Genomic DNA, 18473 nt, shown 5'->3' with positions numbered 1-18473 from the left:
GGATGGAGTTCATCAGAGATAGAAGGGTCACTTTGAGGTATAACCTGCCCTCCAAGACATTTTGACATAGTTGTTAGAAGGTGGTAGCACAGAACCACATGTCATGGTTTACAATCCAGACACAACTCTCCCCTTCACCACACATACAGACTATTTTCAAGTGTTCAGTCAAAGGACATTTGGTGCCGAGGTGTCCATTACATCTACTGCCAGCCAACCAGCTTTGGATCACAACCACAAAAACTTTAGCAACACATCCAGGTTCTGTTTGTGCCATGAGGACACACCGGTTACAGTATGGAGGTGTCATAGTCGTTGTTTGCACCATAACTAAGCTGTGAATTGTCGCACTGCTGTAACGAATTGTGTGGTGCCTATTGTGAGCAGCCACCACATAGGACAGAAGTAATACAAGGGAAACAGCTGAGAGTAGGTGCAGGACACCCAACGGCCGCATCTTTTACGAGGTTTTCCAGTTGACCTGTGTCAACAGCATAATGGTCCTACACACAGCAATGGCGTCCTAGTAACCTCTCCACCAGATTACACTTCTTGGTCCACCAAAGTATTTGTTGGATCGGCTGGTACCTTAGCTTAAGCAACCAACCAGTGTAGAGAATCTAGAGATACAGCAGTAAGATACTATACAGATGATCCGGTAAGCCTTCATACCCTACCATATTCCATCTTGCATCCAGGCTAAATGTGACCCAACCGGGTCCCAGAACCTCCTTTTCTTCAAAAAAAAACTTCTCCCTTAACTCTGATATTTTAATAATCATCAGTTTGGTGATTGTAAGGAGGACGTTACCCACCGTGCTGTGCCTGTCATAGAATTTTGTGGAGAAAGGATAATGCTAAGGGATAGTTACTTTCACGGCCATTGAAGGGAATACGTATTACTTGGACCTAGTCCACATGAAGTTGAGGTGCGGCCCTTTTTTTTTTGGATGACATCAGGCATGTTTTTCAACCTCTGGACAACCTCTTTATATATATATACCGGTATGTGTCTGGATTTTGACTATACAAACATACAAGTTTTACATCAACAAAGTGAACTGCATTGAAATTAAACTAAGAACTTACCTGAATGCTGAGAATTTTTTAAATATGGAAATAATTGAAATGTAAATCGTGGCTTTAAATGCCAGTTGTTTACTAAGGCAAGTTCCCATTTTTGTTATTCCTACAGATTTTTGCATCAGTTATCATGAGTAATGTTGAGTGGACCTAAATCTACGATGTTGGAGCTCTTGCAGAACATTTTGGATTTGGCTCCTAGCTAGAAGTTCAGTTTAGCCCTTTAGGCTCAACGCTCACTTGTTACAACCATGGTGCAAGCACATTTTAAAGAGGTTGGATACTTTTTCATAAGGTCCCATGTGCCCTTAATAATCCCTAAATGTTAATTGATTCAGCATTTCTTCTACTTACTGTAAACTTTCCCTGGATCTTTGCTGGAGCTCTGATGAATAGGAGGAGCTGTGGCAGGATAGTTATGACTCATTCTGCTCCCTCCCCCTCCCCTCTTCCTGTGTCTGTCAGTGAGACGGACTCTGAGAAAAAGAGACACAGTGGGTGACGCCATTAGGACGGATTGAAGGAATAAGCGAGCGGAAGCCCTGTATAGGCAGCATGGTGAGAACAGGTACATATACATGCAGATACATGTCCAATGGAAGAGATTTATTGATAAGTGGCCACGGCTTTAGCTCTTAAAATGGTGCCTTGGGGGTGGGGAGTTTGGGGAAGATCCTCAGGAAAATCATGTTGCCATTTAAAGGGTAACAGCAATGATCGGCACTGGCTGTTACCGGTAAACCAAACTTTTGGGGTCCCCTATCCCTAAAAATAAATGGGGCAGCACGGTGGCTTAGTGGGTAGCACTACTGCCTTGCAATGTTGGGGTCCTGGGTTCAAGTCCCAGGGTCAACATCTTCAAAGAGTTTGTATGTTCTCTCCGTGTTTGCGTTGGTTTCCTCCGGGTCCTCTGGTTTCCTCCCACACTCCAAAACATACTGTTAGATTGATTAGATTGTGAGCCCCATTGGGGACAGGGGTTGATTTGTCAAGCTCACTGCGTAATCTGTGTGCGCTATATAAATAAAGGAATTATTATTATAAATCCAGGAGAAATGGATGCAGATCTCTCCATCACACCTCAACTCCAGCTTTTAGCTCCCAATAACTGATGCAAAAAACTAATGAAATAACTGAGGAGTGAAATGACCCTTTATGATTATTATCATGAATGTGTTTTTGTTCCTTTCTTTAATAAGTTTTTTTTTTTTTTAAATTCACAACCATAAGACAAAAGAAGAACAGATTTTATTATTTCTTTTTTTTTTTTAAATAATGGTCAAGGATTTTTTTTTTTTTAATTCATCTCGTTTCAATATCATTACAGAAAACGTTATGGTACAGAGTTCTTCAATAGTTTCTTTGCTTCTTAATTTTTTTTTTTGTCTCCACATGAATGCTGGTACACTGTAATCTGTACAAGATCAGTTTTTGATTTTTTTTTTTTTCTGTACATTTTTTTTTTTAAATGTATTGGTTAAAAAGGCTGTCAGCACTTAAGGAAGCAATTTTTTTTTAATAGTTTTTTTTTTTTTTAAGTTTTAAAGAGAAAAAAAAAAGTTTTTTTTTTTTTTATTTAAGGTTACTGCCCCCCAATAAGTACTGAGCGGAGTGATCGCCAGGACTTGTCTCCTCCTTTTGTTATAAGAAGATGGGAGTCTTTCATCCAGGCGCAACCACTTGGCTTTTGGCACTGTGCACATCAACACGTTATACAAGATAAAGAACAAGCAGAGCTCTGGTGTGAAGCGGGTATGAAGCATACTGATAAGGGAAGGAGCAGTGTCATCTACGCTAGTATAAAGTAAGCAGACAGCCTCGGTTAAGAGCTTAAGTATTTGTACTTTAAGGATGAGAGAAACACAACTTTCGCAGGCATCTACCGCTGTCTACTAAAAGCTACTGCTATTAGACCTAGCATTTTACACACAAAGCAATTGCAATGAAGGAAAAGTTGCCTTTGATATAATCAGAATAAGGTTTTGTTTTTTTTGTTTTTTTTTTTCAATAATATATATATATATATAATTTTTTTTTTTTTTGGAAAAAAAAGATATTTTTTTCAGTTTTTTTTATTATTATTATTTCTCCTCAAAGTCAGTTTTTGTTTTTTGTCGAAATTTTTTTTTTTTAGTTCAAGATGTTGACTACACTGATCAACTTTATCCAAATCATAAAAACTAGCTGTGCCGTTGCATATTACAGGATACAGTCAATGATATGTGGACATGCATCGATTGCTTCTTCTTCTTCTTCAGGCGTTTTTTTTTCGTCATCATAGCCTTCCGATGACCATGACGTCCACCACCTCTCCCTTGTGTAGTTCCACATACTGCTCTGTCTTTGGAGGTAGCATCAACAGTCCATTGGCACTGCGCATACTCATCAGGCGACTGCTCATCTGATTACCTGTGTGTGGAAGGCACCAACATGAGGATAGGCAAAAGACGAGACACCCTACCGTATGGAGTGGCCCTTGAGGGCTGTGGCTGGTGTGTCAAAAATTAAGCAAAGTCTACTTGCCCTACTTTAGTTCCAACTTCCTGCCACTGGCCGAAACTTTGGTTATACGGCCCGGGACTGGAGCCTCTTCAGATGATCCTTGCTCTCTTCAGATCACAGGATGTCACTTACGAGTCATGTCCTGTGGTTCGATGAGACCAGGGATTTTCTGATGCTCGTCCCATGAACCCGTCACTTCTGGCTGAACTGGACGTTCGTGCACAAAGCAAGAGCCAAAGTACACTGTGTTCCAACCCAGCCACAGCTCCCAAGAATGTATGGAAACACTTATAATATCTGATGTAGCCTACCCCAAAACAGTATTTTTGCCAAATTCCGGAAACCTCTTTAGGTACAGGTCAGGGAATGCAAAAAACAAACAAACCCCAAAGTGTACCCTTCTTCTGCTGGCACTTCCAGTCTTCTGACCAGAACTGACAGGGGGTCATGGGACTCTCTTTGGATAATGCTGATCACCCCAGACCCAGGAGGCCACTGATTGGTCAATGTACATCCCGTGGCCCCACAGCACTTCCAGCAGTGGGCGCAGCAGCATCGTGAGAGGTGGAGCAAGGTAGGACACTCTATTTTGATGCCCCCCTTAGATATCCCCCAGACCCCCTCAGAGTAATTTTCCTTCCTGTTTCCAACCCCCACCCCATTTACTCCATTAAACACCACATCCAATAATTCTACAGTTTATAAACATATTGACTTCAATGCTTCTTATAGCACATTTTCCTAAATATTTTCTTTACTTTGGGGGTGTTGGAGTTGCGAGTCTGAACTAGTCTATCTTCTAAGCTCTAGTAGATCCACCTAATAGTGTCGCCAATACAAACCTGTACTTTGTGCCCAAGGCAGTGGCTCTTGGTGATGCCATGTAAGTATGCAGCGATGGTACTCTGGGCGAGGATCCAACTTTACATCACAAGATAACTGCAATACAGAAAATATACAATATATAGTCATAGTCGCCCCATCTTCCCACCCTTTTATTAAGAAGAACAGACAAGCCATTGGTGATAATGGATGGTGGTGTGGTGGCCATGACCATGTAGATAAGCCCATGTCCCATCATAGTACTCAGTGTAGATACCCTGGCTTTGATGATTGTAGGTCTTGGATCCAGGATTCCCTGCATCTTTCTTAGTGCTGGTACGACGAAAAGATTACAGGTAACTACTGCGGACACAGGGTTGCCTACAATAAATAGGATATAAAGACCATTAGTCAGGACCTGACGGGTAGTAAAAGGGGTCGTTCCTGTGTAACACACCATGGCAATAAATCCATTATACAACTTTGATTTAGTGACACGTAAATATAGATTCCCCCCCCCCCTTTCAATCTTGTAAATGGAGCCCTGATTCTGATCAATAAGGTCTTCTTCTTGTTGACCTCTTCATGACCATAGTGCAGAATATCGTGGCCATATCAAATCTTCTCCTATAACTCCTTATATTTGTTATCTGAATGGTTATAGGTCCAGCTACATAGAAGGATCTTTGATATGACCCGACTATTAAAGTCAAACATTTACCTCCCACCCACAGGATATAGCAGTGATCTGACTCCCCCACACTATTCACAGAATGGTGGACCACTCCGCACTCCATCCTACCAGGAATTTTGGGTTTAAGAAGTCCTATAGACTGCAGTGAAGGACATACTGTATTTTTTAGACTATAAAACACATCTGTAAGCAGGAAAAAAATCCTTCTAACTGCTGTCCTGGAGATCAGGTGAAGAGCTGACAAAGCATTTCACCTGACCCCCGAGAGAGCAGAACCTCCAGCGCTACTCTCTCCCAGCTGTCTCGTCATAAGTATTACTACAGGACCTAGAGTGATGTCAGAAGTATGTGACTGATCCCATGCTTCATGCATCACTGCAAGGTCCTTAAACCTTCTCATGCTGCCAGGTGAGATGCAGCTAGGACTGGGTATGAAGAAGAGTTGTGTGTGTTTGTGTGAGAGAGTGAATGGATGTAGCAGCGCTGAGTGTGTTCATGTGAGTAAATGTATGTAGCAGACCTGAGTGAGCGAGAAAATGTAGTAAGAGATGTGTGTGTGAGTGAGTGAATGGTTGCAGCAGAGCTGTATGTGAGTGAATGGTTGTAGCACAAGTGTGAGTGAACAAAATAGCAGAGCTGTGTGTGAGTGTATGGTTGTAGCAGAGCTATCTGTTAGTGAATCCTGTGGTCCATTGACTTGTCACTTGGTTTACAGGACAGTCCAAAGAAGGATATAGGGGTCAGCACATTGTTATGGAGCGGATGGTGGGACTTGGGATCCCCAATCTGTGAAACACGGTGGGTTTTGGTAGTCAGACCCCCATGATCATACATTCATCCTCTATCCTGTGATTGAGGAACTTTTTCTGACCCCTATATTTTAGACGACTCATTAATAGAAGTCCCATTTTGGTAAATTTTCCTGAAATTTGACAAACTTTGTGCCTCTGAACAGATGTAAAACTATTTCAGATCCTAATTTTTTTTTTTTTTATATAAATCAGATGATTTTTTATTTTGTTTTTTTAAAACACGAACAAAACAAGTGGTCATGCATTACAATTCGGGCAATCTAATACGTTACATGTAGAAGTTGTACAAATATTACATGGTATATTGACAGTGTCACTCAGTTGAAATAAAATTGTACACAAATCAAAAAACATTTTGACCGTATCAGATTCTGTGTTTTAAATTAAATTGCAATGACCCAGAACATCCCCCCCCCCCCCATTTCCCCACCCCAGAGTCAGCTCCCAAGGACTGGGCTAATACGCCCCAAGGCACTCTATTCCAATTATCCACTTAGACAGTTGATATTGCAAACTCGCTCTGAGTTGGAGCAGTGATCGTGATGGCAGTCCTGCTACATCCATCCATTTCCCCCATATTTTCTCAAATTTAGCAATGGAGTTTCTTTTCAAATTTGTTCCATATTCAAGTCTAATAACGTTATTAACCCTATCCTTATATTCCCTTATCGCTGGAGGCCTTGCCTTAATCCAATGGGCAGCAATTAGCTTTCTCACGCTGCAGATCATAATTTCTACTTGGGTACATCAAACACTGTCACAGCCTGTGTAGTATTAACCATCTCACTCCTGACAGTCTGATCACAAAGATTTAGTGCATGGAGGTCCCAAAATATGGGCTAAAAAACAGCAAAGAAACTTTGATAGAACTACTTACCTGGGAGTGCAAATATGATTTTCCTAACCCCATCAATGTCCAAGGTGGCAAAGGTGGTAGGCAGGCTGCAAGACAAAGCGGGTCTGGTTACTGCTCAGGACATGAAGGTTCTCATGATTCTGGGGAAGGACTCTACAGGGGTCCAGGTGACAGGAAGGGCTGCCCACTAAACCCAACACGGCTGAAAATGGTAAAAGTCACCGTTCTTCTATACCATAAAGGTTGGGAGTGACTAGAAAATATACATGTTATATATAACACCATTAGCTGTATCAGTATTCACATATATCTGAGGGAAGTGTTATATCTCCTTACCCTGGCTTCATAAATACTCGACCAAAGTGGATTTGTGCATGGAGATCAATATCCAGCACCTGCTTAAGGTAATCCTGAAAAAGGAAGACATCACACAACCCTTATTTCAGCCTTCAGTACCTACTGCTCTCAAGGGTCATCAATAAGAAACTTTTCACAATGAAAACACAGTGTTGTATGTACGATCTGCTCAGCTCCTCCTGCTCTATAACATGCTTCCTGCAGATAGGACACTATGTACAATCTGCTCAGCTCCTCCTGCTCTATAACATGCTCCCTGCAGATAGGACACTATGTACAATCTGCTCAGCTCCTCCTGCTCTATAACATGCTTCCTGCAGATAGGACACTATGTACAATCTGCTCAGCTCCTCCTGCTCTATAACATGCTTCCTGCAGATAGGACACTATGTACAATCTGCTCAGCTCCTCCTGCTCTATAACATGCTTCCTGCAGATAGGACACTATGTACAATCTGCTCAGCTCCTCCTGCTCTATAACATGCTGCCTACATATAGGACACTATGTACAATCTGCTCAGCTCCTCCTGCTCTATAACATGCTGCCTGCAGACAGGACATTATGTACAATCTGCTCAGCTCCTCTTGCTCTATAACATGCTGCCTGCAGATAGGACACTATGTACAATCTACTCAGCTCCTCCTGCTCTATAACATGCTGTCTGCAGATAGGACACTATGTACAATCTGCTCAGTTCCTCCTGCTCTATAACATGCTGCCTGCAGATAAGACACTATGTACAATCTGCTCAGCTCCTCCTGCTCTATAACATGCTGTCTGCAGATAGGACACTATGTACAATCTACTCAGCTCCTCCTGCTCTATAACCTGCTTGTAGATTGAATACTATGTGTAAAATGACAGGTTACAGTAGAGTAGACCAATTTGCTGCCCATCTACTTCATTAATATTATATCTGTCACATGGATAATTATCGCAGAAAGACAATAGAATTACTAAGCTACTAAGCCACATGACAGCCTAATCTACCATAACTCGCTGCACAGTGATATGATGAATGGTGCGTCTTACCTTCTCTCCCATGGATACTCCCCCTGAAGTGATAATAACATCAGCACGGCTGATACCTTCATTTAAGGCATTTAGTAAGTCGTCCGGGCTGGAGGTGGAGAAACAAGACCCGTCAGAACCCATTCCCTAATCTGAGTTACTAATACATCGCTTAAATGTCAACATCCTAGTGTAAACTGCATACCAAAAAGTTTAAAGGGGACGTCAAGAGAAACCCCTTTAAAGGGGTTATCCGGGTTTAAATTTTTTTTTATGTCCGGGCTGGGGAGGGCTAGTTAAACATAATAAACATGTACTTACCCCCTCCGGTGCTGCCGATGTCCCACGCCGCGGCCGGTCTTCTCTGTGCGCCGGTTTCATTACACCGGCGCACAGGGAGCTTCCGGACGGCCGGAAGCTCCCATGTGCACCATCTCTCAGCGCTTACAACGCTGAGAGATAGGGACGGATGGGAGGAGCCGTCCACATCGTGGACCGGAAGCTCCCTGTGCGCGGCTTCCGTGCCCCTGTAAACAAACAGGGGCACGGATCGAAGGGACCGCGGCGCGGGACTATGGCGGCGCCGGAGGGGGTAAGTACATGTTTATTATGTTTAACTAGCCTTCCCCAGCCCGGACATAAAAAAAAATTTAAACCCGGATAACCCCTTTAAACCAATTTGAACACCATCCAATCATCATTTATATGTGCTAGAGATCACTGGATCCTTAGGCCCCCAATGACCTCAGGGATCTGTGACTGCAGATACTATGTGGTATCCAGCCGTGGCACTGTGTGTCCTTGCACTTACTTGTCTCCCACAATACCCAAGTTGATGGTGGGGTAGCCGTGTTCCTGAATTGTTGCTAGAAGAGTTGAGCGATTGCTGTCACGAATTTTCCCTGGCATAAGATCGTCTTCAGGATTTAAGAGCTGTAAAACGTATAATAATGAGGAATATGCTAATATAAAGATACTCCAACCATTTTGGGATTGAAATCTAGGTCCAGTAAGGGGCCGGCACCGGTATTGTGTCAGGTGACCCTCCCAGCCATTCTCCATCTCCGTCCACTTCTTTCAAACGTGTTAAGGGCGGAATAAAATGGTTGTTGCAAAATAGCAATGGTCCCAAATTGTGCCAGTTTTTACATAAGACTATTAATCATTATGATATTATGTGAACATTGATTGTGGAAGGTGATTTGGATCCACACGATAATCGGGGGAGATTTATCAGAAGTGTCTGAGGTAAAATTGTTCTAGTTGCTCATGGCAACCAATCAGAGCTGAGCTATGATTAGTTTTCATGGACAACTAGAACAGTTTTACCTCAGAAACTTGTGATAAATCTCCCCCCGATGTCCTTATGTATATGTAGGTTGTATGGAAGGCAGATATTGTATACAGATCTGTGTATGTACATGTTTTCTATCTCTCTACGTGTATGTGATATTATACAAACCTCGTTTCCTGTTGACATAACTGCAACTACTGGGAACTTGTGGACTTCAACTTCTGTGACGCCAACCGTTGCCAGGAGGCCTATTTCTGAGGGTCCCATGTGCGTCCCCTTGGCCAGTACGCACTCCCCTCTCTTGATGTCATGCCCAATAGGCCTAAGAAATATATACACGTAGAACAACTCACTCATTCGTAAGAGCGAACCCAGACGTTTTAAGAAAAGACGTCACGATAAATTGTCTCACCTGATATCCTGGCCTGGGCGGGCTTGCACTAATATACGGACTTCCAGTTCTTCTGTCCCCTACGAAAATGTATACATTTGTAAGAAAATATGTAAAATGTAAGATGGTAGTTCTTCTCCCGACCACCAGGTCAATGTACTATAGAGGTGAATAACAGAAACAGCATTGTGCTATATTGTTTCCACTCCTCTGTTTCCTCAACTTCCGATCATCTGAAGTGATGAAGCTGAAGTGCCCTCCATGGCAAGATGAGATGCAACGCTTCTTTTATAACCTAGATCAGTGGTTCTTCACCTTGTGTGAGGTACCGAACCCACCAGCTTCATATGGACATTCACCAAACCCTTCTTTAGTGATAAATGAAATATGTGTGTGTCTTTTCCTCTGGGGTGGAGGCTCCGCTGAACCCCCAAGACTAACTCACCAAACCCCTAGGGTGAAGAACCACTGACCTAGATATTATTGGACTCCAACTTGATAAGTATAATAAATCTTGTACAAACTCTAGCAGGAGTATTTGTCGTGGGGTTTCTTACATCATCAGATTCTCTAATCAGCTCAGTGTCTTCCACTTGGACGACTGCATCCGCACCGCAAGGGATTGGCGCGCCAGTTGTTACCCTCATCACTTGCCCTGGCATCACTGTCTGGGTTGGCTGTAAGAAAAAAAAAAAAGGAACCAAAATTAAGAATGAGCTGAACAGTAATAATTTACTTTCTCATCGGACACCACCCCGATCCTGCATCACAGAGAGCGGTCCAGTTTCCACTCCTCCAGCTACCATACTGCCCAATACGATGCTTTATCTACCGTTGTCAATTTCCATCAGCTTACTTTACACTACTGCGCATCTTTCAAGGCATCTCGAGAAAACGGGTCAAATAATGACATAGGAAACACATGAATATGCATGGAGAAATCTCACCTGTTCACCAGCCTGAGACTCGCCAATGATGAAACGATCTCCAGGGCCATCCGCAGCTGTAAGGACGTGCAGATAAATAAAAGAGCGGGGGAAAAGAAAGGAGAAGACATGAAAGATCAAGACGACGGCAGGGAGGTCTTTGATGTTCTGTCTTACATAACTCTTCATTAATATGTAAAAGATTAATCTCTCAAACCGACAATGTTGACTTTGAGCGTTACCTCGTACTGCATATCCATCCTTCACTGATGCAGGGAACGGTGGTAAATTGTCTTTTGCGTAAACTTCTTGGGCGAGAACGCGGCCCATTCCATCTACAGGAAGAATGGGAGTGATATCATCTTGGGTTTATAGGACACTGTATGGTTAATAAGTTTAGCGTGAAGGAAAATTGCAGACAAACATATAACTGGGGGCAAAGTATGTATTCTGAATATTTTAATGGAAATGTGACACTTGTGATGACTTTCATGACATGTATATATAGGGGACAGTGTCTGAGGTAAAACTGTTCTAGTTGCGGCGCCGTACCCTTCCGTAGCCGGGAGAAATATAGGACATGTCGCCGTATGCCATACATCGCTATGGAGAGGGGCTCACCCCCTCCTCCTGTCCCGGGTGCCGACGTGTGCCCGCCATGCTACGGTATGGCGGGCACACGTTCGTGTGAATGTAGCCTTAGCTGGAAAAGGAAGATCAGGGACCGGTGAGAGATTCAGAATTGTCAGGCCAGGACTGAGGGCCAAGGGGAGTTTTGCACTGTAAGGGCTCACTCACACGGCCGCCTGGGGAGAGGTACATGCGGCCGCAAATTTGTGGCCACATATACGTCCCCGTAGACGGCAATGGCGGCCTGGCGGCGGTATGGTGCCACACAAGCGTGGCACCGATCCGCGCCGTACACCGCAAAAAGATAGAGCATGCTAACCCTAAGTATTTTTTCATATTGGTGGTTATTTGAAGTGTTATTAAATGTGGGTTATGTACATAGGAAAGAGGTTCCTAACACATGTGGTATTAAAATAAAATGACTTCACATAAAGCTAAATTAATCATATATGGTAATTGTAGACAATTTACAGCAAATCTGTTAATCACTATATCATGAATTAGTATAAGAAACATATCTAGTACCTCTATAATTTATTATTTCAGTCCCTAGAACTGGAGTCATCTCCAGGACTGTAATGAAGGCTTTATCCATGGACGTTAGAGGAAACGGAGACATGCGGTGTCTTCTTGCTACCTTAGTGATATCAACGGCGCTGTGACCTGAAACCAAGCACATTGAGATGCACTCTGTAGAGACCCTAATTTGTTATGTACACAGAAAAATGACATATGAGGCCTCATGCTCGCAAGTAATTTTATTGGCACCATTGGATTCTTTTAGACGTGGTCATGCTGCAATGAGCACACCAAGGCGGCTGCTCACCCCTCCCATCTCCAACTGGTAGAGCAGCCCTCACCTCTCCCGTCCCCAGCCGGCAGAGGAGCACTCAACCCCTCCCATCTCCAACCGGCGGAGCAGCGCTTACCCCTTCCATCCTCAACCGGCAGAGCAGTGCTCACCCCTCCCATCCTCAACCGGCACTCACCCATCCCTAACCGGCAAAGCAGCACTCACCCCTCCCAAACCAACCAGCAGAGCAGCACTCACCCTCCCATCTCTAATTGCTAGAGCAACCGGCAGAGCAGCGTTCACCCCTTCCATCCTCAACTGGTAAAGCAGCAGTAACTACTCCCATCCCCAACTGGCAGAGCAGCGCTCACCCATCCCATCTCCAACTGGCAGAGCAGCGCTCACCCATCCCATCTCCAACCGGCAGAACAGCGCTCACCCTTCCCATCTCAAACTACCAGAGCAGCATTTACCCCTTCCATCTCCAACCAGCAGAGAAGCGCTCAACCCTCTCATCGTCAACTGGCAAAGCTGCGCTCATCCCTCCCAACTCCAACCGGCACAGGAGCACTCTCCTCTCTCGTTACCAACCAGCAGAGTAGAACTCACCCCTTCCATCTCCAACTGGCAAAGCAGTGCTCACCCGTTCCCACTCCAAAAGGCAGAGCAGAACTCACCCCTCCCATCTCTAACTGACTAAGAAGTGCTCATCCCTCCCTTCTCCAAACAGCCAGAAACCATCACCCTATACACATTCAAAAAATGAATAAACACACATACATTATACATAATCTTTGCTTTCAATAAACCTTTATCATACTGTAAATGCGCATTCAACAATTACTTTGCTTCAGAACCAAAATTTACACCCCCTTCTGTCAATGGCCTATACTCAGGAAAGGTGGGGGTGTTACTGTGTAATATTAGGCCAGCAGCAGGTATTGAAATGCTCATCAATGTGTGAGCCTACAGGGGTCTTAGGTTGGCCACACACAAGCGGTTTGGCTCATACCCTTACCATACACATTAATGCCTGTCTCCTGTAGGCGGCTACCAAACACCTCCTCAACGAATCATCATTTTTGAACACATATTCAATGACATATCTAACAACTACTTACTGGCTCTGAGGATGTTTTCCTTGCTGCTACATCTAGATTGGACCTGTGAAGAGAGCAAGCAGCACATCAGCAACAAATGTCAGTCGAAAAAAACATGCGTGTTCCACCTTTAATGCCATAGTGACTTGTAACGCATTGTCTGACAATGCGCTCCAACCCTTCTAGCATGGAAGGCAATTCATGGGCGGGCTCCTTGGACTTCATTTTCAAGGATTACACTAAGTTTCAGGAAGAAAATATTATTACAGTCGAAGAAAACACATCTTCGGTGTATAAAAAGCATTCACCGATAAGTCTCTGATGGTATAAATGGAAGAAATGGTCATGAGGAGGACCTTTTCTTTAGATTGTATTACATGATGTCCCGGTTGACCATATTTTTGTGAGCCGGATTAAAGCACTATATGGCTAAAGAGACAGGTACAGCTTATTACAGTTTCCATCAGTTTATAAATTATTTTGATATCATATCCATGTAGAAGCCAGCCCATAAACTGAAGATATGTACATCCACACAACAGGTTGAAATCTACCAAGCAACACAGCCTACTTGCTGTAATGGACAGAATATGACAGAAATGTTGCAGCTAATGGGGGTGTATGATTGCCCTTCCTGGAAAAACAATGTTTTGAGAAGCAACAGATACATTTCATCGACAGGATGTCTCATGATTTGGTTCGGGTTTGTTTTTTAAATTTCACAGAGTCTAAAATCTGATTTCCTCGAATTTGGATTAGTAATCCCGTGCTTGATGGAGAGACCTGAATAGTCTCGAAAGCTTGCAATTGTCGTCTAACTTTTTAGTTGGCCAATGATGGTATCAACAACTGAAGACTTAACTTTTATCTGATTACTAATCTGTAAATGCAAGACGTCTCCTAAAATTACTGAGGAGTCCCGGGGAAAAAAAATGTATGTAATAGGAGGTATCTAAAGTGTCTTTAACTAGAATTTAAAATCAATAGAAGGTATTAAAAAAGTCATGTGATGGCCAAACTGATCACCAACAGTAGAGAAGTCAAGGCTCGAATGTGTCAACCATAGTCTTGTAGACATCGTTTCCCAAAGAAGACAGAAATGTGTATTCAAAAAAATTTTATAAAAAAGTTAAAGCAGGACTTTCTTTCTTCATGTCTTCGAAACTTATTGTACATGGAAGCCCTTCTAAAACAATACTTGTTCTTGATAAGTTCTTACCCGACAAGAAGTCGATTCAGATATAAAATAATACATTTGAAAGATAATCTCTTAATAAGAGAACTTTTTGAGGTTCTAAATTCAAAAAACAAAGCCAGAACCGAAAATCAGGACAGATGAAGGAGATGAAAATGAATCATGGCGGAGTAGAGTCATGAGAAGATTGGACCTACAAAAATAACACCTCCTACAAACTATGGACATTATGGTTGGACAGGTAACACATGGAGTACAGAACAACGTGAGGAGAAGTGCTTCAAATAAACAAGTTTAGAACTGAGAAATGAAACTAGAACAACACAAAAGAGTCCTAAAAATAAACAAGTAGACTAGTAAAGAACTAGCGTGGAAAAAAAACATATATCCAAAGGACACAAGAGAAAAGCTAATAAGAGAAAAATGTTAGTGGAAAGACAGCGCTAAGGAGGTAAAATGAAAGTCAGGAATCTTCACGAAATATAATAAGGAGCTCAAACTCATAGCGCAAAGCATCTCTTTTGCGAATGGAAGCAGCTCCTTTGATCAGTAATAGTTACTCTTGTTTCGCAGCCTCTACTCCTCCTGAGTTCATCTTTAAGCCCTTCCAATTTATAGTGGAGCTATTGCATGGACAAAAACAAAAGATTGAAAATGAGCAGAGACACTGAGCAGATTGTTGAATTCAGTCGCAGACACGTTGGCTCACAGATTAGCTACGTCACAATTTATCGTTGACCTCCAAACAAAATTTTTTGATAGTGTGTGTCGTATAGACATGTACTGGAATAGAATGGATATCCTTGACCGGCTATTTGGACATTACAATTGATGCTGTTGATGGAGCATGACGAACTGTTGGTAATACCACATAAATGATAAGAAAAAAAAAATAGCTTAATAAATTAGTTGGTCTTGGAATATAAAGTTTTCTTTAGAAACCTTGTCAAGGACACAGGTTTGTCCCAGGGATCAGACATTTGAACACCCGCCTTACGGTTGTATCATATTTCTCTCTCATAAAATGAAATAATTGCCATAAAAAGACAGATAAGACAAATGCAATTTCTTGTGTTTATATACATAAAAAGCAAAATATCTTCAACTTATAAAAAGAACAAAAAAAAACTACATACAATGTTTTTGGAAAGGAGAATATAAAGATGTATTAACAAGTAACTATTCAGATAGGAACAAATGATATTAAAGGGAACCAGTCACCATATTTTCCACAAATACAGCTACTGTCAGGTTCTTATAGAGCCCTATTAACTAAATACCACTCTTCTTTTAGCCAAAAATTGTTTCTCTCATATCACCATAAAATCATCTTTGTTATCTTACCTGGCATCAACCAGATCTAACAGGAGTCGGAAGGGCTGTGTCCGAGTCCCGCAGTGCCCTATGCCTCCCCACTGATCAGCACTGCATGTCATGTGACCAGGATGATGTCATCTAACGTCTTTTATCCATTAACATTTGCAAAATCTACCCCATATATGTATCTGATCACATGGTAATCACAGCATGCCTCCAGGGACATCTATTCCTTCTCACCTTCTGTGGAAGCATGCTGTGATCAGATACATCGATGGGGTAGATTTTGCAAATGTTACTGGGTAAAGGACCTTAGATGACATCACCCTGTTCACATGACATGGGGAGGAGCCGCTCAACTCGGCTGAGGAGGTCATGCCCCCTCTGACTGCGGCTAGATCTGGCTGATGCCAGATAAAGTTGATTTTATGGGGATAAGAGGGACACAATTTTCAGCTAAAATAAGGGTTGCAGTTAGGTAAAAGGGTTGTTACTGGCATGAACCTGTTACTAGCTGTATTTGTGAAAACTGAGGTGACTGGTTCCCCTTAAGCTTAGGTTTTTCAATTGAATATTAGTGTGGTTTCTCTTCTATAGATGCTTTTACTTCACGCACACTGTACTCTTTGCAGAGGGCTCAATCACAGAAGCAGCATGACTGATCAGGGTGTATCATAAAGTGTTAAAAACAGATCGGTCCTGAGTGAGTGTTTCTAACCACTTAGAGAACACAAAAGGGAGCTATGCATTGAGGCTGCTTCTCTGATGGATCTCTCTGCACAAGGAAGAAACTATCCTGCAGTGAGTGTGAGGAGAAGCATCTACAGAAGAAAAAAACAGGCTAAATATTTTGAGAAAACCAGGGAAATTATTTTTATAATCGATACAAATACAATTTCCCCATAATATATACATCAGTTATATCAGGTATTTTCAAGTTGGGCATAACCTTTTCACAGTGTTTCGTATTTGTGCAAGCATGGTTCCCTTAAAATACAAACATTTTAGAAACTTAAATCCCAATATTCAATTTCTAATTTTATCTGATATGAGGAAATATACATTCATCCCTAACCCTTAAAGGGGTTGTCCCCAGGTTGAAAAACATGGCTCCTTTTTTCATAAAAACAGCTCTTCTCCTGCTCACAGGAAATGTGTGGTATTCCAACCGAGCTCCAATCATATCTACGGGGAGATACAATATCAGCACAAACCATGGTCAGGTGGGGCGCTGTTTTAGGAAGAAAGCAGCCATGTTTTTCAACCTCTAAACAACCCCTTTAAAGGATTGGTCTGAAGTTCAGAAAAACCGGTCTCCTTTTTGGGGTTTGTATCTGTGCTGCAGTTTTGAATGTAACAATTCAAGTGCAATGCCAGTCACAGATTGGGGACAAGAGTAGTCCTTTTATTTTTCTAATAAACAATGTGCTTCATTTGGTCAGATGTAATCATGTTTGGCCAATAAAGTATATAACCCAACCCCTACCTTCCACTTAGCTATTGTCCAGAGAAGCTGCCAACCCATCTATCCTATCTGGAGGACATGACTCAAGCAAACAGTAGACAGCAAACCCCAATTCTATAGCAAGTGTCACAAAGGAGTAATATTACAATCATTGAGCTTATCACAAGACTTGCAATATAAGAAAAGGCTGAAAAACACCAAAAAAGTCAGCTTTTCTTTAGTAACGATTTTGTGCACATTTCAGTCGTTTTGGTTCTAATAAATATTTATTATCTGCATTCATTTGGTTACTGGAAGAAATGAGTGACCGCTTTGCTTTGTGAAACGCGTGTCACATGAGATCAAGATCTCGAGTGACAGATCTCAAGGAATGCTTGAAGGTTCATTTAGTCATGGTCAGAGGATTAAACAGCTCCTTCAGAGGCTTTCAACTCCTTGCATTGGAACAAATCAAGTAATTTGTTTATCACCGAAGTATGTCTCCTTGACCTTACTAGGGTGACTTTTAAGAAGAAGGACAAATTCTGTTCCGAGCATAAGATAATCAAAAGAGTTTCTATCAAGTATACAGACAGCGCCAATACTCTACATCTTTGGTAACGCTTCTGCAAAGGACTCCTTGGGTGGGGTGGCCTTCAAAATTGTCCCATCTAGTACATGGCCATTAGGATTCTAGCTCCTAGGGGCATGTTCACGTCTAAGATTTCCTAACAAATCATATGGACAGGGGTATTCCTGTTGTTACCTCCCATTTTTAAGCAACAAACATAATTACGGTAATTCAATTGTTCATTCAGAAGGTTCAAATAACAAATCTGTACACAAAAACGAATTGTCTAAGATCATATCCTTTTTAGGTTTAATTATTTTTGTATATTTTTTACTGAGAGGTGTGAATATAAATTGAGGGTTGGGTTGGTAAGCTACTTACATGGAAATTATATTGTGGCGTGTACTGAAATCTTGTGACTTTTTAATGAATTCTATTTGGCCATTCTATACCTTTGATCATGGACATCTGCCCAAAATATCGCTGTATGGTTGGTGCAGACAACCCGAGGCCAAGGTTAAGTATCCAACCAGACAGAAGATCCAGCACTTGAACAACAAGATTTTATTTTTCCTATCACTTCTAAAAACTTGGCACACACGACAAGGGCAATCCACAACCAATGGGTTTTGACTAACGCCTTAGTGCATATCATAAATAAGGCGTTACGGTTA

General features: G+C 42.1%; 1 protein-coding gene across 30 annotated transcripts in view; it reads right to left on the bottom strand.

The window, feature by feature from the left end:
* Positions 1–2314: 2314 nt before the first annotated feature.
* Positions 2315–18473, bottom strand: part of GPHN (gephyrin) — a 231199-nt gene continuing 215040 nt past the window's right edge. For 12 of the 30 annotated variants that reach the window (XM_072115197.1, XM_072115192.1, XM_072115193.1 and 9 more), the window contains 15 exons: positions 15028–15090; positions 13294–13336; positions 11905–12042; positions 10992–11084; positions 10771–10826; positions 10381–10500; positions 9845–9903; positions 9601–9754; positions 8950–9071; positions 8160–8247; positions 7106–7179; positions 6792–6855; positions 4685–4792; positions 4428–4524; positions 2315–3492 (listed from right to left, as the gene is read on the bottom strand). In XM_072115197.1, coding sequence (XP_071971298.1) covers positions 3359–3492; positions 4428–4524; positions 4685–4792; positions 6792–6855; positions 7106–7179; positions 8160–8247; positions 8950–9071; positions 9601–9754; positions 9845–9903; positions 10381–10500; positions 10771–10826; positions 10992–11084; positions 11905–12042; positions 13294–13336; positions 15028–15090 — 1413 coding nt within the window. In that variant the 3' untranslated portion in view covers positions 2315–3358. Of the gene's footprint in view, positions 3493–4427; positions 4525–4684; positions 4793–6790; positions 6856–7105; positions 7180–8159; positions 8248–8949; positions 9072–9600; positions 9755–9844; positions 9904–10380; positions 10501–10770; positions 10827–10991; positions 11085–11904; positions 12043–13293; positions 13337–15027; positions 15091–18473 lie in introns of all 30 variants that reach the window. The other 18 variants (XM_072115194.1, XM_072115198.1, XM_072115202.1 and 15 more) reach the window with 3 other exon arrangements.

Source organism: Engystomops pustulosus, chromosome 7 (assembly GCF_040894005.1).
Source record: "Engystomops pustulosus chromosome 7, aEngPut4.maternal, whole genome shotgun sequence".
NCBI classification, from domain to species: domain Eukaryota; kingdom Metazoa; phylum Chordata; class Amphibia; order Anura; family Leptodactylidae; genus Engystomops; species Engystomops pustulosus.
The sequence above is the reverse complement of the archived record's forward strand: the minus strand, read 5'-3'. Positions and strand labels throughout refer to the sequence as shown.